Source organism: Podarcis filfolensis (genome assembly GCF_964270895.1).
Source record: "Podarcis filfolensis genome assembly, chromosome: 1".
Taxonomy (NCBI): domain Eukaryota; kingdom Metazoa; phylum Chordata; class Lepidosauria; order Squamata; family Lacertidae; genus Podarcis; species Podarcis filfolensis.
The window spans coordinates 122,166,672-122,186,320 of record NC_139604.1 but is presented as its reverse complement, the minus strand read 5'-3'; the positions used below and the strand labels follow the sequence as shown (position 1 = coordinate 122,186,320).

The 19,649-nt window shown below is 41.1% G+C and overlaps 2 protein-coding genes across 6 annotated transcripts; one reads left to right on the top strand and one right to left on the bottom strand.

The window, feature by feature from the left end:
- Positions 1-4,372: 4,372 nt before the first annotated feature.
- COA8 (cytochrome c oxidase assembly factor 8) lies at positions 4,373-13,534 on the bottom strand (the record flags this gene model as incomplete). 3 transcript variants are annotated; one of them, XM_083620978.1, is made up of 7 exons in its annotated part: positions 4,373-6,339; positions 7,309-7,399; positions 7,940-8,003; positions 8,580-8,777; positions 12,799-12,863; positions 12,994-13,112; positions 13,393-13,534. In XM_083620978.1, the coding sequence occupies 5 exons, from the start codon at positions 12,856-12,858 to the stop codon at positions 6,234-6,236; spliced, it is 519 nt and encodes a 172-aa protein (XP_083477104.1). In that variant the 3' UTR covers positions 4,373-6,233. The 3 variants fall into 3 exon arrangements, with proteins under 3 accessions (XP_083477104.1, XP_083477102.1, XP_083477103.1); XM_083620976.1 differs by lacking the exon at positions 12,994-13,112 and having other exon boundaries at positions 13,393-13,528; XM_083620977.1 differs by lacking the exons at positions 12,799-12,863; positions 12,994-13,112; positions 13,393-13,534 and adding an exon at positions 11,594-11,749.
- BAG5 (BAG cochaperone 5) lies at positions 11,958-19,470 on the top strand. 3 transcript variants are annotated; one of them, XM_083617389.1, is made up of 2 exons: positions 11,958-12,237; positions 14,676-19,470. In XM_083617389.1, the coding sequence occupies exon 2, from the start codon at positions 14,704-14,706 to the stop codon at positions 16,054-16,056; it is 1,353 nt and encodes a 450-aa protein (XP_083473515.1). In that variant the 5' UTR covers positions 11,958-12,237; positions 14,676-14,703; the 3' UTR covers positions 16,057-19,470. The 3 variants fall into 3 exon arrangements, with proteins under 3 accessions (XP_083473515.1, XP_083473514.1, XP_083473516.1); XM_083617388.1 differs by lacking the exon at positions 11,958-12,237 and adding an exon at positions 13,650-13,790; XM_083617390.1 differs by lacking the exon at positions 11,958-12,237 and adding an exon at positions 13,929-13,949.
- The last annotated feature ends 179 nt before the right edge of the window (positions 19,471-19,649 follow it).

Sequence of the window (19,649 nt, the reverse complement as noted above, 5' to 3'; positions counted from 1 at the left end):
GCTCTGAAGAGTTTGGAAGCTACAGCTGGTACAAAATGCAGCCTTCTGGATGTTGGTGGGGACCCAAAAAACATGAACACATCAAATTTGTGCCTGTAGCACTGGCTACTAGTAGGATTTCTGGCCCAATTCATAGTGCTGGTCTTAATATTAAGAAGATTATGGAGCTGTCCCAACATGTCACTGGCCCAACACACGCAGTAGGCATATGGACCTTGTTTTCTCAAGTAAGCAGGATTATCCTCCATCTGAAAGTGGAGGATATTGATATCAGTCCCTTGTTGTGGTTAGATCACTTCCTGGTAGGGATCTATTAGGATGGTCCACCCTAGGAGGCTGATGGAAGCAATGGGTTTCCAGATGGCTCTGGTGGATCTTCTAGCTGATATGACTGGCACTCCTGTCAAAGCCCTGGCCAACTTCTGGAACATCCAAATAGCATGGGCCATTGACATTATCACTCCTGAGTGTCCTCTTCTGCTTTGTGGAGCCCATTTGACTCTCTGGTATACTCCAGAGTTTAGGGTGATAAGCTGGGAGATGGCTCAAATGCGAATGGATGAAAACTCCAGTCGAATGCAATCAAACACAGGAGAGGACTGATAATCAAGCATACCTAGTGGCAGTGAAGGCAGCAAAGAAGGCATACTTCGCTGCCTCCACAGCATCCTCATTGTGCCATCCAGCAGAGCTATTCTGGGTAGCGTGGGGCTATTTACAGTCTGGCCCAAAGGAGGTGATAACAGTAAAATTGCTTGCATCTATCTGCCTGGACCTTGGCTCCACTGTTAACAGCAGATGAAACTCGAGAGGTGTCCAGAGCACTGTCTAGTCTTGTTATGTTGGATGAATTTTAGCTAGCAAGGCTCAAGGATGTGGATAAGATGCTTGGATCGGTCAGGCCAACCACTGTGCTCTGAACCCTTGCTCCTCTTGGCTTTTTAAAAAAAAAAAAAAATAAATTTATTCAAAAGGTACCCTTCAGCTTTGTCCACTGCCATAATGCAACCTCTTTTGATAGATTAATGATACTTACCATCACCCTCAAAATCAGTAAATATTGATTCAAATGAGTTGGCAATCCAATAGGAAGCCTATGGAAAATCTTGGGGGCAGGAAAGGCCAGGTAATTGCCAAGCTCTTAATATTATTTTTGTTGTTGCAATGCATGTTAGGTAATGCATTCAATTTATGATTAATGTTCTAATTTTACTAGAAATGTAGAATTTAGCCAGAGGTCAAAACATAAATGTATGCTAAGCAAACCAGAGTTTCAGGGAGTTGTTGGCTAATGGCTGCAACTGGTTATAAACTCAATATGGTAGAAATAATCTTTTGTGACTGCAGAGACAATGTAGTTCTCCTGGGCTTAATCTGCTTTAGGCCTAGTCTGTATGTAGGGTTTATGCATGGAACTCTCCTCTTTTGTCATTTCGGGACTACATCAAGTATTTTTGCCGCTGCTGCCAGGCTAGTCAAGGATTAGCACAGACACACAAGGTAAGGTCAGAAAATGAGGACATTCTTTGTTAGAAAACAGACTATATTGCAATGGTACACAATTTAAAAGCATTTCTAAACTGCCTAATATTTAAGATATCTAAGCAATGCTCCCTCAGACCACATGAAAATTGCTAAGGGTCTTGACAGACCACTTAATGATTTTTTTCTGCCTGCTGTAGCAATTGTAATGCACTGTGCTAGATGTTGCATTTGCAGAAAAATGTTTTCATTAGTTTTCAAATTCTTATGGAACCACAGAGACAAGTAAACAATAACCAAAACTCAATAATATAGTGGGGTAGGGAGAAATATCTCTCAGTCTGAAACTATATGAAATAAAATCCTACCATGCTGAATAGAAATGATCCGAAACTTCTTGTCTCTTAGAGACCCATTAACCTATGTGTTATTTTTTTTCTGCAGTAGCTATATTCTATATATACTGTATTGCACACACACACAATTGCGGTTTGTTCAGAAACATTACTAAACTGCTTAATATTTAAAATTTCTAAGCAGTGGGAACCCCCCCAATCACTTGAATATTACTGGGTCCTGGTAGATTACTTAATGATTTTTCTGCCTGTTTTAGCAATCATAATTCACTGTCCTTGCTGTAGTATGATTTTTAATTGTATTTTTCCGGACAGGCTGCGGACCACAATAATCAGGTTCAGACTACTGTTTTGGAACCCCTGGCCTAGGCAAAAAGATACATCTTTTAAAAGAAGTCTGAAGCAGCTGATGGATGATACTTCGCATATGGCAAAGGGAGAGGCATTCCATACTTTTCTTTTACCTTTGATCATACAAGAAAAAGGGTTCTGAGATACCCAGTGGCGTAGCGTGGGGGGTGCAGGGGGGGCCGGCCGCACCGGGCGCAACATCTGGGGTTAGGGCAAATCCACGGGTTAGGGGGCGCAAATCCACGGGTTAGGGGGCGCAAATTACTTGCCTTGCCCCGGGTGCTGACAACCCACGCTACGCCACTGGAGATACCAAAATACGACACATAACCCAGGAGTGACAACATTTAGAGGGCAGCAACATGAAAACTAATATTGAAAGGAACACTTGTTAATGTTTGCGTTGTTACAGGTAGCATGACACATTCTCAGTGCAAGAGACTCAAGTCATAACCACATGAAGACACAAATATATCATTGCCCATAAGCCAAATGTTTTCCACTACTGGCTTCGTGCTAAATACTTAATGCTTTTCTGCTAGGTGCCTGAAGAAACCTTTAAAAAAAAAGGTGGTGGAGAAGGCACGAAAAACTGAAATCCTAACAATATATCCTGCTTATAATTATGCTAGGAAAGCTCATTTCACTTTTTACATTAACTAATATGCTCTGATTTATAAACACACATTATCTAATATAGGAGCTGCATTCACACAGAGACATTCATGAGTCTTCAATCAGCCTCTTCATTCCCTTTCCTCCTCCTCTTTTATTCCACTGAAATGAATACCTCAGTGGAGAGATCCAATGAATACTAGGAAATAAAAACATGATTGGAATGCAATAATCATTTCTTTATCACAGTAGAAACCATGTAGAATTACAAACAATCTGGCATTAGCAAAATAACTCGTTATATCATTGCAAAAAGACTTGAAAGATAACATGGTGATAATTGGGTTTTTAAAAACGGAAGTATTTAAAAGCTCACTGGAAAGCAAATCTCTTGTTTTGGCAACCTCTGTGGACAGTCAATGGCAATGTTGCCTTTCACATTTGGTTTAGACAAGGGGGCTATTACTGCTACAGAGCAGGTGCAAATTTATTTTGAAAAATCCATAGGGAAGCCCATGTTTCTGAATGCTTTGATGTATGATTTATGATCAGCAATTATAATGCAGAGCCAATCATTTAACAGCAGGCTAGCTTATGTTTATGAAAAAATAATGACTTTCTTGCTATCACTCTCAGCTGAAGAATGATTGTTATAAATCAGTATGCTATTGATGAGTCACCATTCTAAGAGTATTACTTTAATAATATACATTTTTTTCATCATGTTCTGCCATAAAAGATAAATTATCTATCTTTCAAAGATATACAAATGGGTAGAATCATTGGTGCACAGCAAGGCTGCAGTGGTCTGTATATACAAAACAGAACAGCAAACAACAACATAATAATAATAATAAATTTTATTTATATCCCGCCCTCCCCAGCCGAAGCTGGGCTCAGGGCGGCTAACAACAATCAAAATAATCCAACATTCTAAAAACATTCATTATAAAACATATCCAATTGCCTAGAAAACTAGAGGGGAAAGGTTTTAAAGCCGGTTTTAGTATGATCAGGTGGTCAAAATGAACCACCAGAATACGGTTAAGCAACATAAGGCAAATTTCAGCAAAAAAGGAAAGGCACTGGGAGTTCACAAACTGTGATCCCATAGCATGTTTATGGTTGCTAAATACTGGCTAGTGTGTATTTACTGTGGAGGAGTATGTATCTCTCTCAGTTCCACAGAAGTAGCCTTGGGAACGTTCCTCTGAAGAACACAATCTTCCAAATATGAACAAATATTTTGTAAGTGAATTTTTGTTATGCAATTATATTTTTTCTGTATATGATTTAGCACTTTTACATCTCCACCTTTTATAGTTTCATTTGCCTTGAATGCTCATGGTTTACAAAGGGGATCCACCAATGTCTTTTTTTCTTTTCTTACCATAATTCAGGACCCCATGAATTATGACCCCTTGGTTCAAATTTCTATCCTGAAATGAAGCCAAATATTGGGACAGAGAAAGTCAAGAGCCATTGTTCCAGGAATGAATAATTCTTACTGAGGACAAATGTTACCATCATTCATGAGAATATATGCAAATGAAGAAAACACAAAACGGTTTAAATGAAACCTTTTATTAAGTACAGGAGAAATTAATTCTGAAGTCTCCTCAAACACTTTGGTAATTCTCTAGAGTTTATGTCATTGGTCAATCTGAAAACTGAAAGCTAATTAAAATAAATTATATTCCTTATTTCAATTTTCTTATACTGTACACAAATCCATTTGATAATTGTTCATGTAATAGAAGAATCATCAGGATCCATCACTGATTTATTTCATCTTACTTCACGAGCACTATCTGCCTAACCTATGTAGTGGTGCTTACAATGTTCCCATTCTTACACCCCTCCAAATTTATCTGATGGAAGCTGTTCTTATATAAACTAGGAAGAAAAGCACTTCGACTCTGAGCTCAGTGAGGCAGAAAAAAAAATTCCCATGTAAGAGCATGTGTGTAGAAAGTGTGCTTCATGATGCTTTGGCAGCCAGCACCTGCACAAAAGTACAATACTATTTTGAGATGATTTAGTATGTCAACTATGTGGAAGGGAAAGAGCCTTGACCGTGCTGAAGGAGCATGTATGTGGATCTTACTCCAAAAAAAAAAAAAAAAAAAGCTGCCTTCCTTTAAATTTATATCCTGAGGAATTAATATGTAGAGGAAACTCATTGTCATTTGAAAATGGAGGGAGTGCATGATGTGAGCTTCTCTGAAAAAACAAATTTGGTATATAGCCAAATCTGACTGAAGTCCTTTTCATGTACTGAGAAGTGTGACTACTGCAGGCTGAATGCTCCTTAAAACAAGAACATTTATGCTTTATCTAGACACAGGATAATAAGCATGCAGTATAATTCTGGCTCAACACACGTTAAGCTAGAACAGACAACAGCTAAACAGAGAGACACACGTCATTTATGCTCAGCAGAGCAGTATGCGATCTAAAAGTAATTACCAATGTGAACTGATGTCTAGAAGCACTCTTACATTTCTGAGCATATACATTAATTCTCTCTCTTGACAGCAGGGTAATTGGCAATCGGAATACAATGAAATAATTAATAATAAAACAACCAGCACAAGATAGTCCAAAGCCATCAATGAGAGGTGCAGCAGTAAACAGACAATATATCCTAAAGCTGTTGGTTTATCTAATTCCCAGGAGTGTTAAGGAGACTATTACAGTTGCTTTATTATAAAGAAGTAATTTGAAAAAGTGCCTACAAATATACTTTTAAAAACACTTTAGAGCTAAATGAATTTAAATATTGAATTTTTGCACTTGTTTTAATCATGTACTTTTGTCATACTATGTACAGTCAAACCTCGGATCCCAAACACCTCCGTTTTGGAACGTTTTGGCTCCCGAACACCGAAAACCCGTAAGTAAATGCTCCGTTTTTTGGAAGCCGAATGCTCAAGGCGGCTTCCGTTTGAGTGTAGTAAGCTCTTGCAACCAATCAGAAGCTGTGCCTCAGTTGTTGAACATTTCGGAAGCTGAACAGGCTTCCAGAATGGATTACGTTCGACAACTGAGGTTTGACTGTATAATATAATCACCCCGCCCAAGTTTACCTGACGTGTAGCTCACATGCTTTCCCTTTTCTTACTACAAAATAGTTGCTCTGGAACGTAAGTGCCAGCTTGTAGATCAAGATGGCAATGAAATAATGGAGCATACAGATTTTTCAAATCAGGAAGATTCCTTTATTTGGTGCAGTTCATCTCTCACCAAGGAAGCTTTTAACTACAGTTCTGTAGCCTAAACAATGGTAGTTGGCTTCGTTGAAGTAGAATGGGAAGTGCTGTTCAACTTGCATTCATGTAGCTTCAAATATCTGATTTTAAGAAACAGCCATGGTTGATTCCAGTAATAATTAGGCCTTTCATCAAATCTATACAGCACTGTGACCTACTAGCTTTCAGCTTCACTCTTTTTCAATCCAAATCTCTTGCAAGCTTTCTCAAATGCCACTTGTCCCATGAGAAATGTGATGGTAAAATTTCGTTTATACCAATCTCTAAATTTCAGAACCAAGGAAACAAAGCAACATAAAACACAATTAGCCATCTTGAAATTATTACTGACAGTAAAAGATGTAAGATTTTGAGTTGACTTAATCGGTGCTTTTTCTTTCCTTGCCAATTAAAGCAAAATTACTTTAAGTTTTTAAAGTGCTTATTCAGATGCCCTACTTCATAATCCATGTGTGATAATGCATGGCTCCAGGCAAGTATCTACATATTGCAGATAGGCTTTTAAAGAAACTTGATGACTAATTATATCTGTAGTTACATAAGCTATAATAATGTGATACCAATGCAGTGAGGAAAGAATTAGCTTAAGGGACATCCCAGTTATTTCTGTTTAAAGGATTATTGTACACTTATGTGTAAAAACTAAACCAAAAAATATTTATCAAAGACTTGACCCAGTATATCAAAACCATTGACCTAAGTAAACACCAGGACAGATGAATATCTTTTTAATGACGGAATAAACATTTATAATGCAGTGAATCTATGCACATCTACTCAGTAGTAAGTACCATTAAGTTCAATGGTACTCGCTCCCAGGGAAGTGAGTATAAGTCTGCAGACTAATATTGTGTTAATATGCCTTAGAAAGTTGCTTGGTTACCTGATTTAACATTCAATGTTATTCCCCTCCTTCCCAGATTCCTTTCTTTGTATGCATATTTGTTTTATTAAATTGTGAATTTGTAGAGAGGATTATGCACTATAAACTGCTGTATGATGCCTAGCATAACAGTAGGAAAAGCATAAATAATTAATTATGGTAAAGCAAAGATTCTGACTCTTAATGGAATAGCAAAATGGGGAATCAGGTGGCAGCAAAGAAACAAGATCTGTGTGGTTCAGAAAAGGTTTTGCTAAAATAAGTGGTTTTAAAGGCAGACATGAACAAGGAAGATAGAACTGCCTACACAAATATAGAGACACAATTGTTCCAGGAATCATATTCTCACCTGTTATAATAGAAATGTTTTTTAAAGTTTTTACTTAAAAAGGCTTTGTAAAATTCAGCCATTTCTTCTGCAGACAATGTTATTTTCTGGCCTGAAAGAAAAAAAAACCACAATACCCAAGTCAGAATGTTTTAATCATCATACCAGTACAAACATTTAAACATAAATCCCTTGCAAAAACTGAACTTGGCTTTTCAAACACTCAGACTGTAGTCTAAAGTTTTGCTATGGACTTCTTCACTTATCTTCCATAAATCACAAACTCTTAGCTTCCTTTCCTATATGTAATCGATGAATAATAGTGACTTTTTAAATGGGATTTTTGAGAGTGCACTACTAAGGGCAGTAAAAAACATTTCCTTCTTAGAAACTGAAGATTCATAGCACAACTTGGAGTTCAGGTGTAACCTCTCTAGGCTTCTGCCATAAACTATAAGATTCTCATTACACTCTTCTCTGAGTTCTGTTTTGTAAATTAAGTGCCAAAGAGTAACATAACACCCTTATACTGAAAGACAAAGTTTGCTTAAGAAATAATTATTATTTATGCTAGATTAGAACATTTTCTAAAATGTAAATCAGACTCCTCCCCATAAGAAAATGCTGTGAAATATAGAAACAACAATCTAACCTTTTTCATCTCTCAGTTGTAGACCTTTGGCTTTCAATTTGGAATAGACAAATTCTTCTTTTTCCTGAAACGGGATCAGGAAATTTTAGAATATAAGGTTTTTGGCATCTTAGTTTGCTTATTTCACCTCAGCAATAACTGCTACCAAGTGTAGGACTTTTAATGATCCCTGATCACACTCCATCAAATATATTAACTGGCTGACTAAATGATCTTCAGCAAACAATTTATGGATTATTTTGCAAATAATCAATCTGTAATGCAGGAAAATTACTGGGGTAACTTGTTACTGGCCTAGTTATCTATTTGGTTTGACCTGCAGGCTTGGGAAAGGGTCATACAGCAGTACAATCAGTTCTCTGACCTTTCCATCTGTAATAGGAGAGGCTGAATTCATTCCTGCAGGCAGTGATTCTTACCAGAGTGACATCATAAAATATATTATTTGGGGCATTTATGTATTGAAAATTATTCTTCTGATTCTATTTTATTCTTAATAACTACAGGGTGCAAAGATCAGGCCTCATACAATAAGGCAACAGCAAAAAAATATGTTGGATGCCACTCAGCAATTATCCCTACAAACTTTTAAGGACTCCCAGCACCACCAAGTGGTTTTACACTTCCTCTGCATGCTTACCTTTCTAAATGATATATTCTGGTCTGCCCAGAACTGTTGATTCCAAACCTGAGTTTCCTGTCTAAGCTCTCTAAGCCTTCGTTCCAATGGGGATTCGTGTTTGGATATATAAAATATTACTGGTCGGAGGTTTGAACATCGATCAGGAGGACCAATCCAATCGTGGCAAGAGTGTGAAGGAGGGCAAAAACTTGAAGCCTTAAAAAAAGAGAGAGATTTTTTTTTTAATAGTACGTTTCCCCCCTCCATACAAAGGCACCACAAACTTTTTCAATTTTATCTGAAAACCTAAGGTACCCAAGACACTAAAAGTTAAGAAGTGAGCATTAACAGGTCTCCAAATTACATTTGTTCCAGTTCACATTGGGAGAAAAATCTATGATATCAAAGATTTATGTGGTCCATAACCATGTATTTCCTAGCCTATCTTTGTAGCCAAAAGGACTAACAATGTGTTTAAAATTAACAAATTAAAGCAGAGGTACTCACAATGATGATTTGCACCCAGCACCGATTTCTGCATTTGCGCAATACAGGATTCTAATAAACGGCATATGCATCGTAACTGAAGAACTGAAGAACATAATTAAGCCTATGTTTTCAGTATTTCACTTGGTAGTAAATCCATTTTAAATGAATATGCCTTACTTCCAAGTAAACTTGGCTAGGATCATCATGCAAGAATACTGTATAATATCCACTGTGTCTACCTACTAAAACCTAAATCTGCCATATTTCTAAAAAAAAAGGAAAGACGATAAGTAACAGTATGCAACTACAGTATTCAAATCAGTATAGCCTGCCAGTTCGTTTTCATTTTGGAATCCAGCTCCTATGTGTTGATAGTTCCCATCCCAATCAGACTTTGAGATACCATCATATGCAAATATGTTAAAAGAATCACTGTAGTAGCATTCAGGCACCTGCTTTTATAAATTATTTTTAAAAGCAGAGACGGGGGGAGGGGGAAGTGCTGCTGCTCATACATGCTCTGCCCACAGCAACCCAGAGCACATCGCTCCCAGCTGTGTGGAATGTGAGTGTGTGTGAGTGTCTGTTGGGTTTTTTACATACATTTGCTTGAACACAACACAACATACATTTATTTAAGTTCTACTTATGTTCAAGCAATTTCAAGTAGAAGTCCTCTGCAGACCTACCCTGTACAACACAGGGAAAGGAGGGAAATGAGGAGGGTATCAATGTGTTGAGGATGCTGGGGGCAGGGTCTTGCTAACCCAGGCCCTAAGATAAGCCCTTCTGGCTGTCTTGTCCATGGGAATGTAGTCATCTCTGTAGTGGTGTCCTGACTACAGAATCCTCCCCACCTACAGGTGCAGTCAACCTGTAAATTGATAGGCTTCTGATGCCAAATTGAAATGCACTTATTCATCCAAACTTTGTGGTGCCAATTAGACAGGCCAAGGTTTTGGAATTTGGGAAATATTACGTCTGTTGATAAATTGTATCTGTATTTGATGCTAATTTTTGTCCTTATGCTTTATTGTTAGCATGCATTTTATCTGTATTTTACTGATTTGTTTGTGAACTGCCCAGGGATTCATTTGAATGAAGGACTATTTAGAAGTGTGACAAACTAAAATTAGGAAACACTAAGTGCACAAGCAGCACTGGACTCAGCTAACAGTTATTTGTGCTTATTTTGTGTCATATAAATAAGACCAAAAAGTGGTTATCACCCATCATCTGGAAGCCATTGATGGCGTTGGCTGAGCTGCTGCTGTGATGTCACAGAATGCTCACACACGCTAACTGATTTTGAGGGAAACAGTGACAGAATGTTAATAATAAAGTGGAAGAGTGGATTGCCTGGAGAAATGGTTTAAGGAGCATCTAGTAGTGTTTCTCAAACTTGAGTTCCTAGCTGTTGTTGAACTATAACGGAGTTGTAGTTCAGCAACAGCTGGGCACCTATGTTTGAGAAACACTGGAAGAGGTAGCTCAAGGAAACATGTAGAGCATGAGACTCCGGTTGTGTGTTCGAACCCCACATGGGGTAAAAAGATTCCTGCATGGCAGGGGGTTGAACTAGATGACCCTTGTGGGGTCTGTGAAATCATTCCCTATTTTATCTTCATAATCTTGGGTCACCCACTACACCAGCTTTTCCTAACCTTAAACCCTCCAGGTGTCTTGAACAACTCACAATGCATGCAAAAAGTCCCACGCTTAATGTCTAGCAACTGCAGGTAAGGCCATGGAAGACTCCTGCTTGAAACTCTGAAGTGATGACCCAATGGTTCAAAGCAACTTCCCACATCCCCCATCCCTCAGCCTGACAGTTGTTATGAAGACAAAATGGGGATGGAAATGAACCAGTATGGTGTAGTGGTTTGCTGGTCTTAAACCGGGATGGGGAGGGGCAAGATCCAGATTCAAATTCCTGCTCCGGCCACAAAGCTCACCAGGTGAGCTTGAGCCAGTTACTTCCCCTGCAGCCTCACCTACCTCACAGGGCTGTTGTGAGGATAGGGGGGGGGAGAGAAGAGAACCAAGCAGGCTGCCTTGAATTCACTGTAGGAAAAGCAGAATACAGGCTGTAATAAGAAAAGAAACGTAGGTTCGGACCTCCTTAAATAGTGGGATATAAATAGCCAGTTTGAGTCCCCTTCAGGTGAAACAGTGGGTATGAATAAATATAATAAATAATAATAATAGAAGAAATGAAACGGGGGAAAAATAAGAATTAGGTTGGAAAGCAGAGGCCTGAGTTTGAAACAAATACAAGCAGCAATATCCTCACTCAAAAGTTTCCTCGGAAGTAAGGCTCGCTGTGCTGAACAGAGCTTACTCCCGAGTAAATGTGCTTAGGACGCACCACCGACTTTGGTCGCATAGCTGTCAACTTTTCCCTTTTCTTGCGAGGAATCCTATTCGGAATAAGGGAACTTCCCTGAAAAAAAGGGAAAAGTTGACAGCCATGCTGGTGTTTCTGAGGGGAAACCCCCGCCATAATTTCCCTCGCCTCCAATCTCCCCCACAACCCCCATTACCCGGCTTTCGTGGGGCGGAGATACACCCCCAGCCTCAGGCCCTCCGCCGCGAGGGGAACCCTCGGAGGACGAGGAGGAAAAACGGCCGCAACATGCGCGTGAAGCCGCCGCCGCCGGACGGCTGAGGGAAACTCGGCTCTTCACAGCCGCCGCCATCTTTCGGCGCACGACCGACGCATGCGCACGACGACCCGTTCCACCCGGTCGCCGGGCAGATAACCGGCGCGCGCAAGGTCCGCTCCAACCCTCGAGAACAGGCAACGGTCGACTTCTGCTTTTACGCTTTACGGCAGGGCGTCGCGAACGCCGAACGTCGCGATCCCTCTCCAGCCTCAACAAATAGCCGTAGGGCGGGGAAGGCGGAGAGAGGAAAAAAAGGACGAGGGCGCATGCGCGCACGCGTCAAGAGAGGCTCAGGTTAGTCCCCGCCTCAGGTTAAGCTGAGGGAAAGGAGGAGGAGGAGGAGGAGAGTGTGAGGCGACGGTGGGTTGGCCGGCGGAGTCCGGAGACGGCGGGGCTGAAAGGAGCCTGGTAGCTGTGGGATGGCCGGCGTGGCACGGCTGGCGCAGAGGGAGCGAGGCCGGAGTCGCCTCGCTGCGCCTCCCCGGCGCCCCTGAAGGAGAGGCGATGCGCTGACCAGAAAGGTGAGGGGCCGGGTGGGCGAGGGGCTAAAAGGCCTGTTGTTGTTTATTATGAGTATCCCCTGAGGAAGGCAGAACAAGGCGAAGCTTAAAATAAAAATGGAGGCCCCTCCCCCAACAACCTCACGCCCTTGGTTGCGGGTTCAGAGAGACTCGTGACAAGTGGTCGTGGGAACCCGGTGCGAGGCACTCGGTGCTGCAGCGCGGCGGCTGGTAGGTCCTTGCTCCGCTTGCGTGTTGAGGGAGAGAGAATTCACCAGAAGACGGGAAGCCATGCTAGTGGGGGCTGGAATAGGGAGGCGAGTAAGTGCGGGCTTTAAAACGGCTACGTGCGAGTGGTAAGTGAGAGGGAGATATTGTAGCCAGGGTGGCAGGAGAAGGGCTTCCACCTGATAAGAAAGAGAGGCAGGGCTCGTCCCACCTTCATGCTCACAACAACCCGTGTCTACTGGAAGTTGTCATTATTTATTAAACTTCTATACCACAGGGCGGTTTGCAATATAAAAACAACAAAGTGCATAGTAACAAGTTGCTCCAGTTGGTGAGGAGGATAGTAATCCTTACCTCTCGCTTTCGCACATTGGCTTCCTTCCAGACGCTGCTGCGTAGGGTTGTAGATCTCATATTGCCTGGTTTAAAAACAAATAAAAAGTGAAAAGTTCCAGGCCTGGTCCTATTGGGGCAACTTGGGAAGGGCCCGACCTGGGTAGGGGAGGGTCTCGGGACGCAGAGCGGCCGTGACGCGCCTCTTTTGCTCACCCGGTAATTTCACCCTCTTGCCAAAGCGGATTATACGCAGGAGAGGTTGGTCGGTAGGCGCAATGGTTTGCTCCGAGGGGACGAACGCTTTGGGGTGGGTGGGAAGAGGCCGACCCTACCTACTTGCGGGGATGGGCAGAGGAGCGGTGGTGGTAGTGGTTGCTTTGGGGGTGCAGAGCCGCCTGGGCCACGTTGCGCGGATTGGAAACCGCGGCGTGGGCATCATGGCACGCGCGGGCGCATTTGGACACCGGTTGTAGGATTGCGTGGCGGGGAGAGGAAGTGGGGAGCAGCTGGGTGGCGTCTCTGTAGCGGGGGCAAGGCATAGTAGGGCTGGGTGAGAGGCTACACCCTGTAGGGGAGAGGGAATCCCCCTGTGGGGCGGGAAAGGGATCTTACGGATTTTAAAGTTGCTGGGAGGGAGATGCCGGCCTAGGCCTGGCAAAACGCGGCGAGGGGAATTTCCCTTCCTTTCTCCCCACCCCCCTTCCTCCATAGATCTCCTTCTGGCTGCTGAAGCTGCTTCCCGTTTTCCTGGCGCCACCCTCCGGCTTTGAGCCGCTCCCGGAGAAGCGACTCGGATGCCCCAGGCGGAATTAGAGTGTCCGGCATTGTGAAGTCACTGGGGACCGAGGGCGGCGAGGGAGGCTGCCCGCGAGCTCCGCCTGGGGGGAAGCGGCCCGAGCTCGGGGCTGATTCCCGGCTTCCTTCCTGCAGGAATGTAGGGTTGATATAGGGGGCGGGGGATCAAGCTCTGTGCACGGGGACTCGCTTCCCCCAAGGGGCTTCTCGCTGGGGTGAGAACGGGGCGGGCGCCGCTGGCTTTGTGTGTATATGGGGTGGTGGGTGGGGCAGGGAGGGGGAGCTCCCGGGTGGGAGGGCGGCGGCAGCAAGAGGCAGATGAACTGGAGACAAGGCCATATAGACAGGGAGGGAATTGGGAAGATCCCAAGGAGGTATTCAGATGTTGCCTGGCCAAAGGTCTGCTTGCTGTGGTTTGAAATGTTGAGAGTGCACAGCTGCCTTATTGCTGGGGGCGTTGGAGAGAGGAAAGTGCAAGTGTAGTACTGACTGTACTGGCTATATTATCATGTATCTCATTACTAGTCTGACCAGGGCAAGTGAAGATGAGCGGTATCTTCTTTTCCTTGTTTAGCTGCTGCCTTTTTCTGGCACCAGAAGAGTAATGTTTGGGAAGCAGATGGCACTATCATCTTTAATTTTCTTCCTCAGTGCATCAGCTACTTTGTTCTGCCTCGCCTGTGATGTCTAATGACAAAGGAAAGAAAACCCTCTTCTTGGTGTGCATATGATGGAGGGGGCAGGAGAGGCTCATGAAACATACTGTTTACTGCTTTAGTTAAAATGCACAGGATCAAGCCGTTAGTGTGTGACAGTAAACAAAATTCTAGGAGATACCCTTTTAAAATATTTTTTTGAAAAGATCCAGAGATGTCATGCTTTTTAAACTGTCATTTCATGAAACTCAATGGGACATACATAGGGTAAGTCCTCTTTTGTTTGTGGACAGGTATTTCCAAGACTAGATGTTGGTAAAAAGTGAAATGTTAGGTCTTTGTAGAATTAGAGCAGAAAAGTTGTATTTTCAAAATATTGACTAACAAGCAGACATGTATTTCAAGCATCAGTTATATATGATTGTATCTTTGCATTATTTCTAGCTCTGTTGGAACTGGATGAAGAAAAAGTATGGATATGGGTAACCAACATCCTTCCATTAAGAGGCTACAAGAAATACAGAAAGAAGTCAAAGAGTTTGAGTCACAAGTAATATCCTTCAGTGGTCTGTCTAGTGACAGAGCTTACAAGAAACTAGAGAGAGTTTTGACTAAACAACTTTTTGAAATCGATTCTGTGGATGCTGAAGGCAGAGGTGATGTTCAGCAAGCCAGGAAGAGGGCTGCCCAGGAAACTGAAAGACTGCTTAAGGAACTGGAGCAGAATGCAAACCACCCCCAAAGGTTGGAGATTGAATCCCTGTTTAATGAAGCACAATCATTGGTGGAACAAGAAATCACAGCTTTTTACAAAGGAGGCAATTGTGTAACTGAGGAATTTGAAGAAGGTATTCAAGATATCATCTTTAGGCTCACTCAGGTGAAAACTGGAGGGAAACTCTCTCTACGGAAAGCCAGGTATCGCACTCTGACCAAAGTGTGTGCTGTTCAAGAAATTATAGACAGTTGTACAAAGCAGCAGCCTTCACTGCCATTGTCCAGTGATGCACATCCTTCTGTCTCTAAGATTAATTCTGTCATGGTTGATGTGAACAAAGCGAAAGGGACCCTTATTGCTGTTTTAATGGGAGTAAATAACAATGAGACCTGTAGACATTTATCTTGCGTGCTCACTGGCCTGATTGCTGATCTGGATGCCTTAGATGTATGTGGCCGTCCAGAAATAAGGAACTACCGTAAAGAAGTTGTGGAGGAGATCAATAAATTGCAGAAATACCTGGATCTTGAAGAAGAAGCTGATGCCACTTCTGCTTATGACTTGGCACAAAACAGATGCATTATAAAAATTGAGGAAATCCGCAAAAAGATGAAAGAGATTCATGCTTCTCTTTTAAAAGTAGAGAGAGCTTCAGATTTATACCTGAAGTCAAAAGCAGAACTGCAAGGGTTAATTGCACAGTTGGATGAAGTGAGTCCAGGCAAAAATCCTTGTATCCGAGAAGCCAGGAGGAGAGCAGTGATAGAAGTACAAACCCTCATAACATATATTGACTTAAAGGAAGCACTTGTCAAGCGACAAATGTTTGCAGAGCAAACAGAAGCAGAACCTGCATCACATAAAGCTGTTTGGAATATTCTTGGAAACGTGTCCCAAATTCAGCAAGAGGTGCTGTCTTTTGATGGAAACAGAACTGATAAGAACTATATGAGGCTAGAGGAGCTCCTCACCAAACAACTTCTAGCACTTGATGCTATAGACCCACAAGGGGATGAGCACTCAAAAGCAGCCAGGAAGCAGGCAGTGAAGCTTGCGCAGAATATTCTTTACTACTTAGACATGAAAACAGATGAATGGGAATATTAAATAACAGAGGTCTTGTGCTGGACGTTGCTTTCTCTCTTGCACTTTACGTCGACCAATCTCCCATAGACGACACAAGACCAAAAGTTTATTTGCTCATCACTTACAGGCCACGTAAATGTTGGACTGAGCTATGCTGCAGCTGTCTTGTGTTGTCGCAGTCGGGCAATGACAGCAATCATGCCATTTGTGTTAGTTTTGGTCACAGCCATCTTTCCCCCATGATTTGTGATGAAGTGTTGCAGAACTGCCAAACCACCCTGTATAGCATTCTTCTACACAGTGAAGAATGCTATCTGTCCAACATGTTTTATTTAAGGAGTCAAAGTGAAACTGATGGAGAGAAGACAAAGAGCTAATGTCTGTTAGCCATAAACCACCTTAGATGTCACATTTTTCTGCCACTGCACAGTTGCAATCCAAAGGATTAAATGCAAATTGGTCATGGCCTTTTTTGTATGTGCATTTGATTTGGTCTCGCTAATCTCTTGCCTAAGGTTTGGCTTGATTACATACAGTGTTTAATAGTTAGGGCCTAATATAGGACTGTGTGTTGTAACAGTTTTTGCACTTAGGCATAAACTGCAGGCTGCATTTTGAAGCAATGTACTGATTCATATAGGCGTAGGTTGTGTGCAGTTACACTATGACTAGTGGTCATTCTGAAAGCAGTTTTCTGTTTATAAACCAGGGCTGACAGCATTGGTTGGAAAAAATTCTATATGTATGTTGTTGAAAAACCAATAAAATATAGCTTTTGAAGAATTAAGCTGAATTCTTCAATAGTCAAGAGACACCTCCCTTCACTCCTCCCCCCAAAAACCTGGGCTCTTAACGGTTGTAGAACTACTTTAGCCAAATTTTGTGATGTCTAAAATAACTTGCTTCCTGACACACTGGGCAGCTTCTAAATGACTCCTTTGCATTTTTCTGGTTTGAATGAAATCATTACAGCTTTTGGCATGATAAAAAAATGAAGTAAGTGCTTTTACACATGAATTTGGCCGGAAACCATTGGTGTTTGTCACAGTTTCATGTGTTGCTGATATGCTCCAAATCCTTCTGGACTTAGTTCCTTTTAGTTATTTTGGTGAGCTATGATAGTATCCTTCGCTATGGTGTGATGGCAAGATGTTTGTACTTATATGCCTTAGATGTGTGTGGTCTGCTATACTTACATAGTTTTGAATCTTTCAGGCAGTTGGAATGGCAAACACTTCAAAGTGTTTCTATTTTTGATTGAAGCATAGTTGTCTATTGTGTTAGCTGTATTGATTTAGTTGCATGTATTGTATCATTTGGTAATTGCTGCTTTGTGTTTCTTTCTCCTCCGCCCCCACCCCATTAACCCAATAAATTCCCTGAATCCTTAGAGGAGCCTTACAACTTAGTAACTGTCAGATCTTATTATGTCTGACCATATTCCTAAATAAACTGAACTCATGTTCAGTGTAGATTGTATGCTATCCTGTTAGTAGTTTTGGGAAGAAGAAACCAGCATCAATCAAAGTATTTGTAGAGTGCATTCTTAGTGGCATGCAGAAATCAGCAGTAGATAGAAATAAGTTGTAAAAGAAGTAACCAGAGTTTCTCAGAGAGCTCCTGTAAACAAAATTACTGGCTTATGGAAGATTATTTCTTTGAAATGGTTTATAAATGTAGATCTTGGATTTGTAAATAGAGTTTCAATATGCAATTAAAAGAAGCAAGGCTATCCTTAGGAGACGTGCCTTTTTAAGCGACACTTGAATTTACAGCACCTTATAGCTACAAGTAGCTGGCTTCATGCTGCTTCCCAGTGAAGTAGTCTACCCTTCAGACTGCTTCTACCCTTCAGCTCTAATATGGATAAAAAATATTCTGCCACATTTGCAGAACAAGAAGCTTGTTCAAAGCTTGGTGTTACCTCTTTGTGTTTATAGGCACTTGCTTAGCAAATTTTTGTCAAGGAAATTTATGGATTCAGTTTCAGTCTAGGTTAAATAGAACCCAATGCTAAACAATAGACTTGTTGGATGCTTCGCCATGAATGTCTTTCCTTTGCCCTTTTCTGCTTTTTTCCAGTTTGAGTCCTTAATGAATTGGTTAGCATCTACAGTATAACTAAAAGTAGTTCACTTTCAGTAGGTTCTTTTAGCCATAAAGGTTTTGAACCTAAGTGGTGTGCATATAGAGTTCCCATGTGCCTTGGATTCCCCAAGTCACTTTATTTTCAAAACATGCATGTTTCCCCTTTGCATACACTACTGCCCTGACTTCAAATTAATTGATGAAGCTATTGTTTATATGAGAACTTCAGATGTATAGAACTCTCATTGTTTAAGGAGCTCCTGGATTCAGCTTCAGATGGAATGTTTACTTCAGGAGGTGACAACTAAACAATGCTTATTAATGTTTCAGTAACAGATTCATGGTACTTATTTTTTTCTAGTGATTTCATCTTTCGTTCTTTTTTGTAAACATACTTAAATGTTCATATATTACCTGCCAGGGGAATGCTGCTCTTTAACTATAGACTCCCATTATTTATACCCATTCCTAAGATTTGCTTCTCATAGTTATGTAGCATGTCATAGGTGCCGATTTAACAGAAAATCGTATGATGAAGACATATTCCAAAAGCTCAACTCCCCCGGTTTTCTTTTTAAAGAAGAATGCCTATTTCATGAGTTTCAATGTACAGCATTTAAACTTATGTTAAGATCTTTGGTACAGTATAATTAATCAGTTTATGCATGAATTAAAATAATGACCTAAACAAGCTAAACCAAAAAGTCTGTTAATGTGGATTGTAAGAAATCCTTGTTTTGTGCTTTGAAGAATGTACTTTTTGTATTCAATATGCAACCAGGCTAGGAAATATGCTTCTTTCCATTTCAGTGGGCTAAAGATGTTTCCTGCTTTTGAATTACTCAGTACTGGACCAACTCAGTCTGCATTTTTAAAAAAATTAAAATCTTTTCTGTATGGAGTTCCATGACATTGTAGCAAAATAAGCATAGTGATGTGATTTTGCTGAATCTTTAAACATCATGATACTATTTTTTTTTTCAGATTATGATTGTATTGCTTTAGGAAAAGGGTTGATCCAAGCAGCCTTGTTCTGATATATTTGCCAGCAACCATGGTCAGTTATCTTTCTTCTGATCTGTTGGCTTTAACTCTTCTTTTGCTGTGATCAACAAACTCTTGAAATGAGTCCCTGCACTTAAGCTGCTTCTAGGTCCCAGCACTTGGTGGTACAGATTGTGCTTTTGTTCCTCATTTTTCTTAAAATTTAATTGACATGTTAGACTTTGTATAAATACAGTACTGCTTTTCAGAAAGTGTATTGACTTCATTTTTATGTACAGTATAGAATTGTTTTGGTGTGTACAAATTCATCAAATATTCCTAATAAAGCATTTTTATGCTTTTCTTCTTGATAATTCATTTCAAGATCAAACTCTTTTCCTTCTTTTGATAATGGACTTTCCATATAACAGTGCAAGAATGACACTTTTCTTCTGTACTTATTAGCAAACTGGTCTAGGTGTATGTTTAAAATGAAGATTTGCCTTCCCTACCTTTTGATAAAGAATGGAAATGTAACGTCA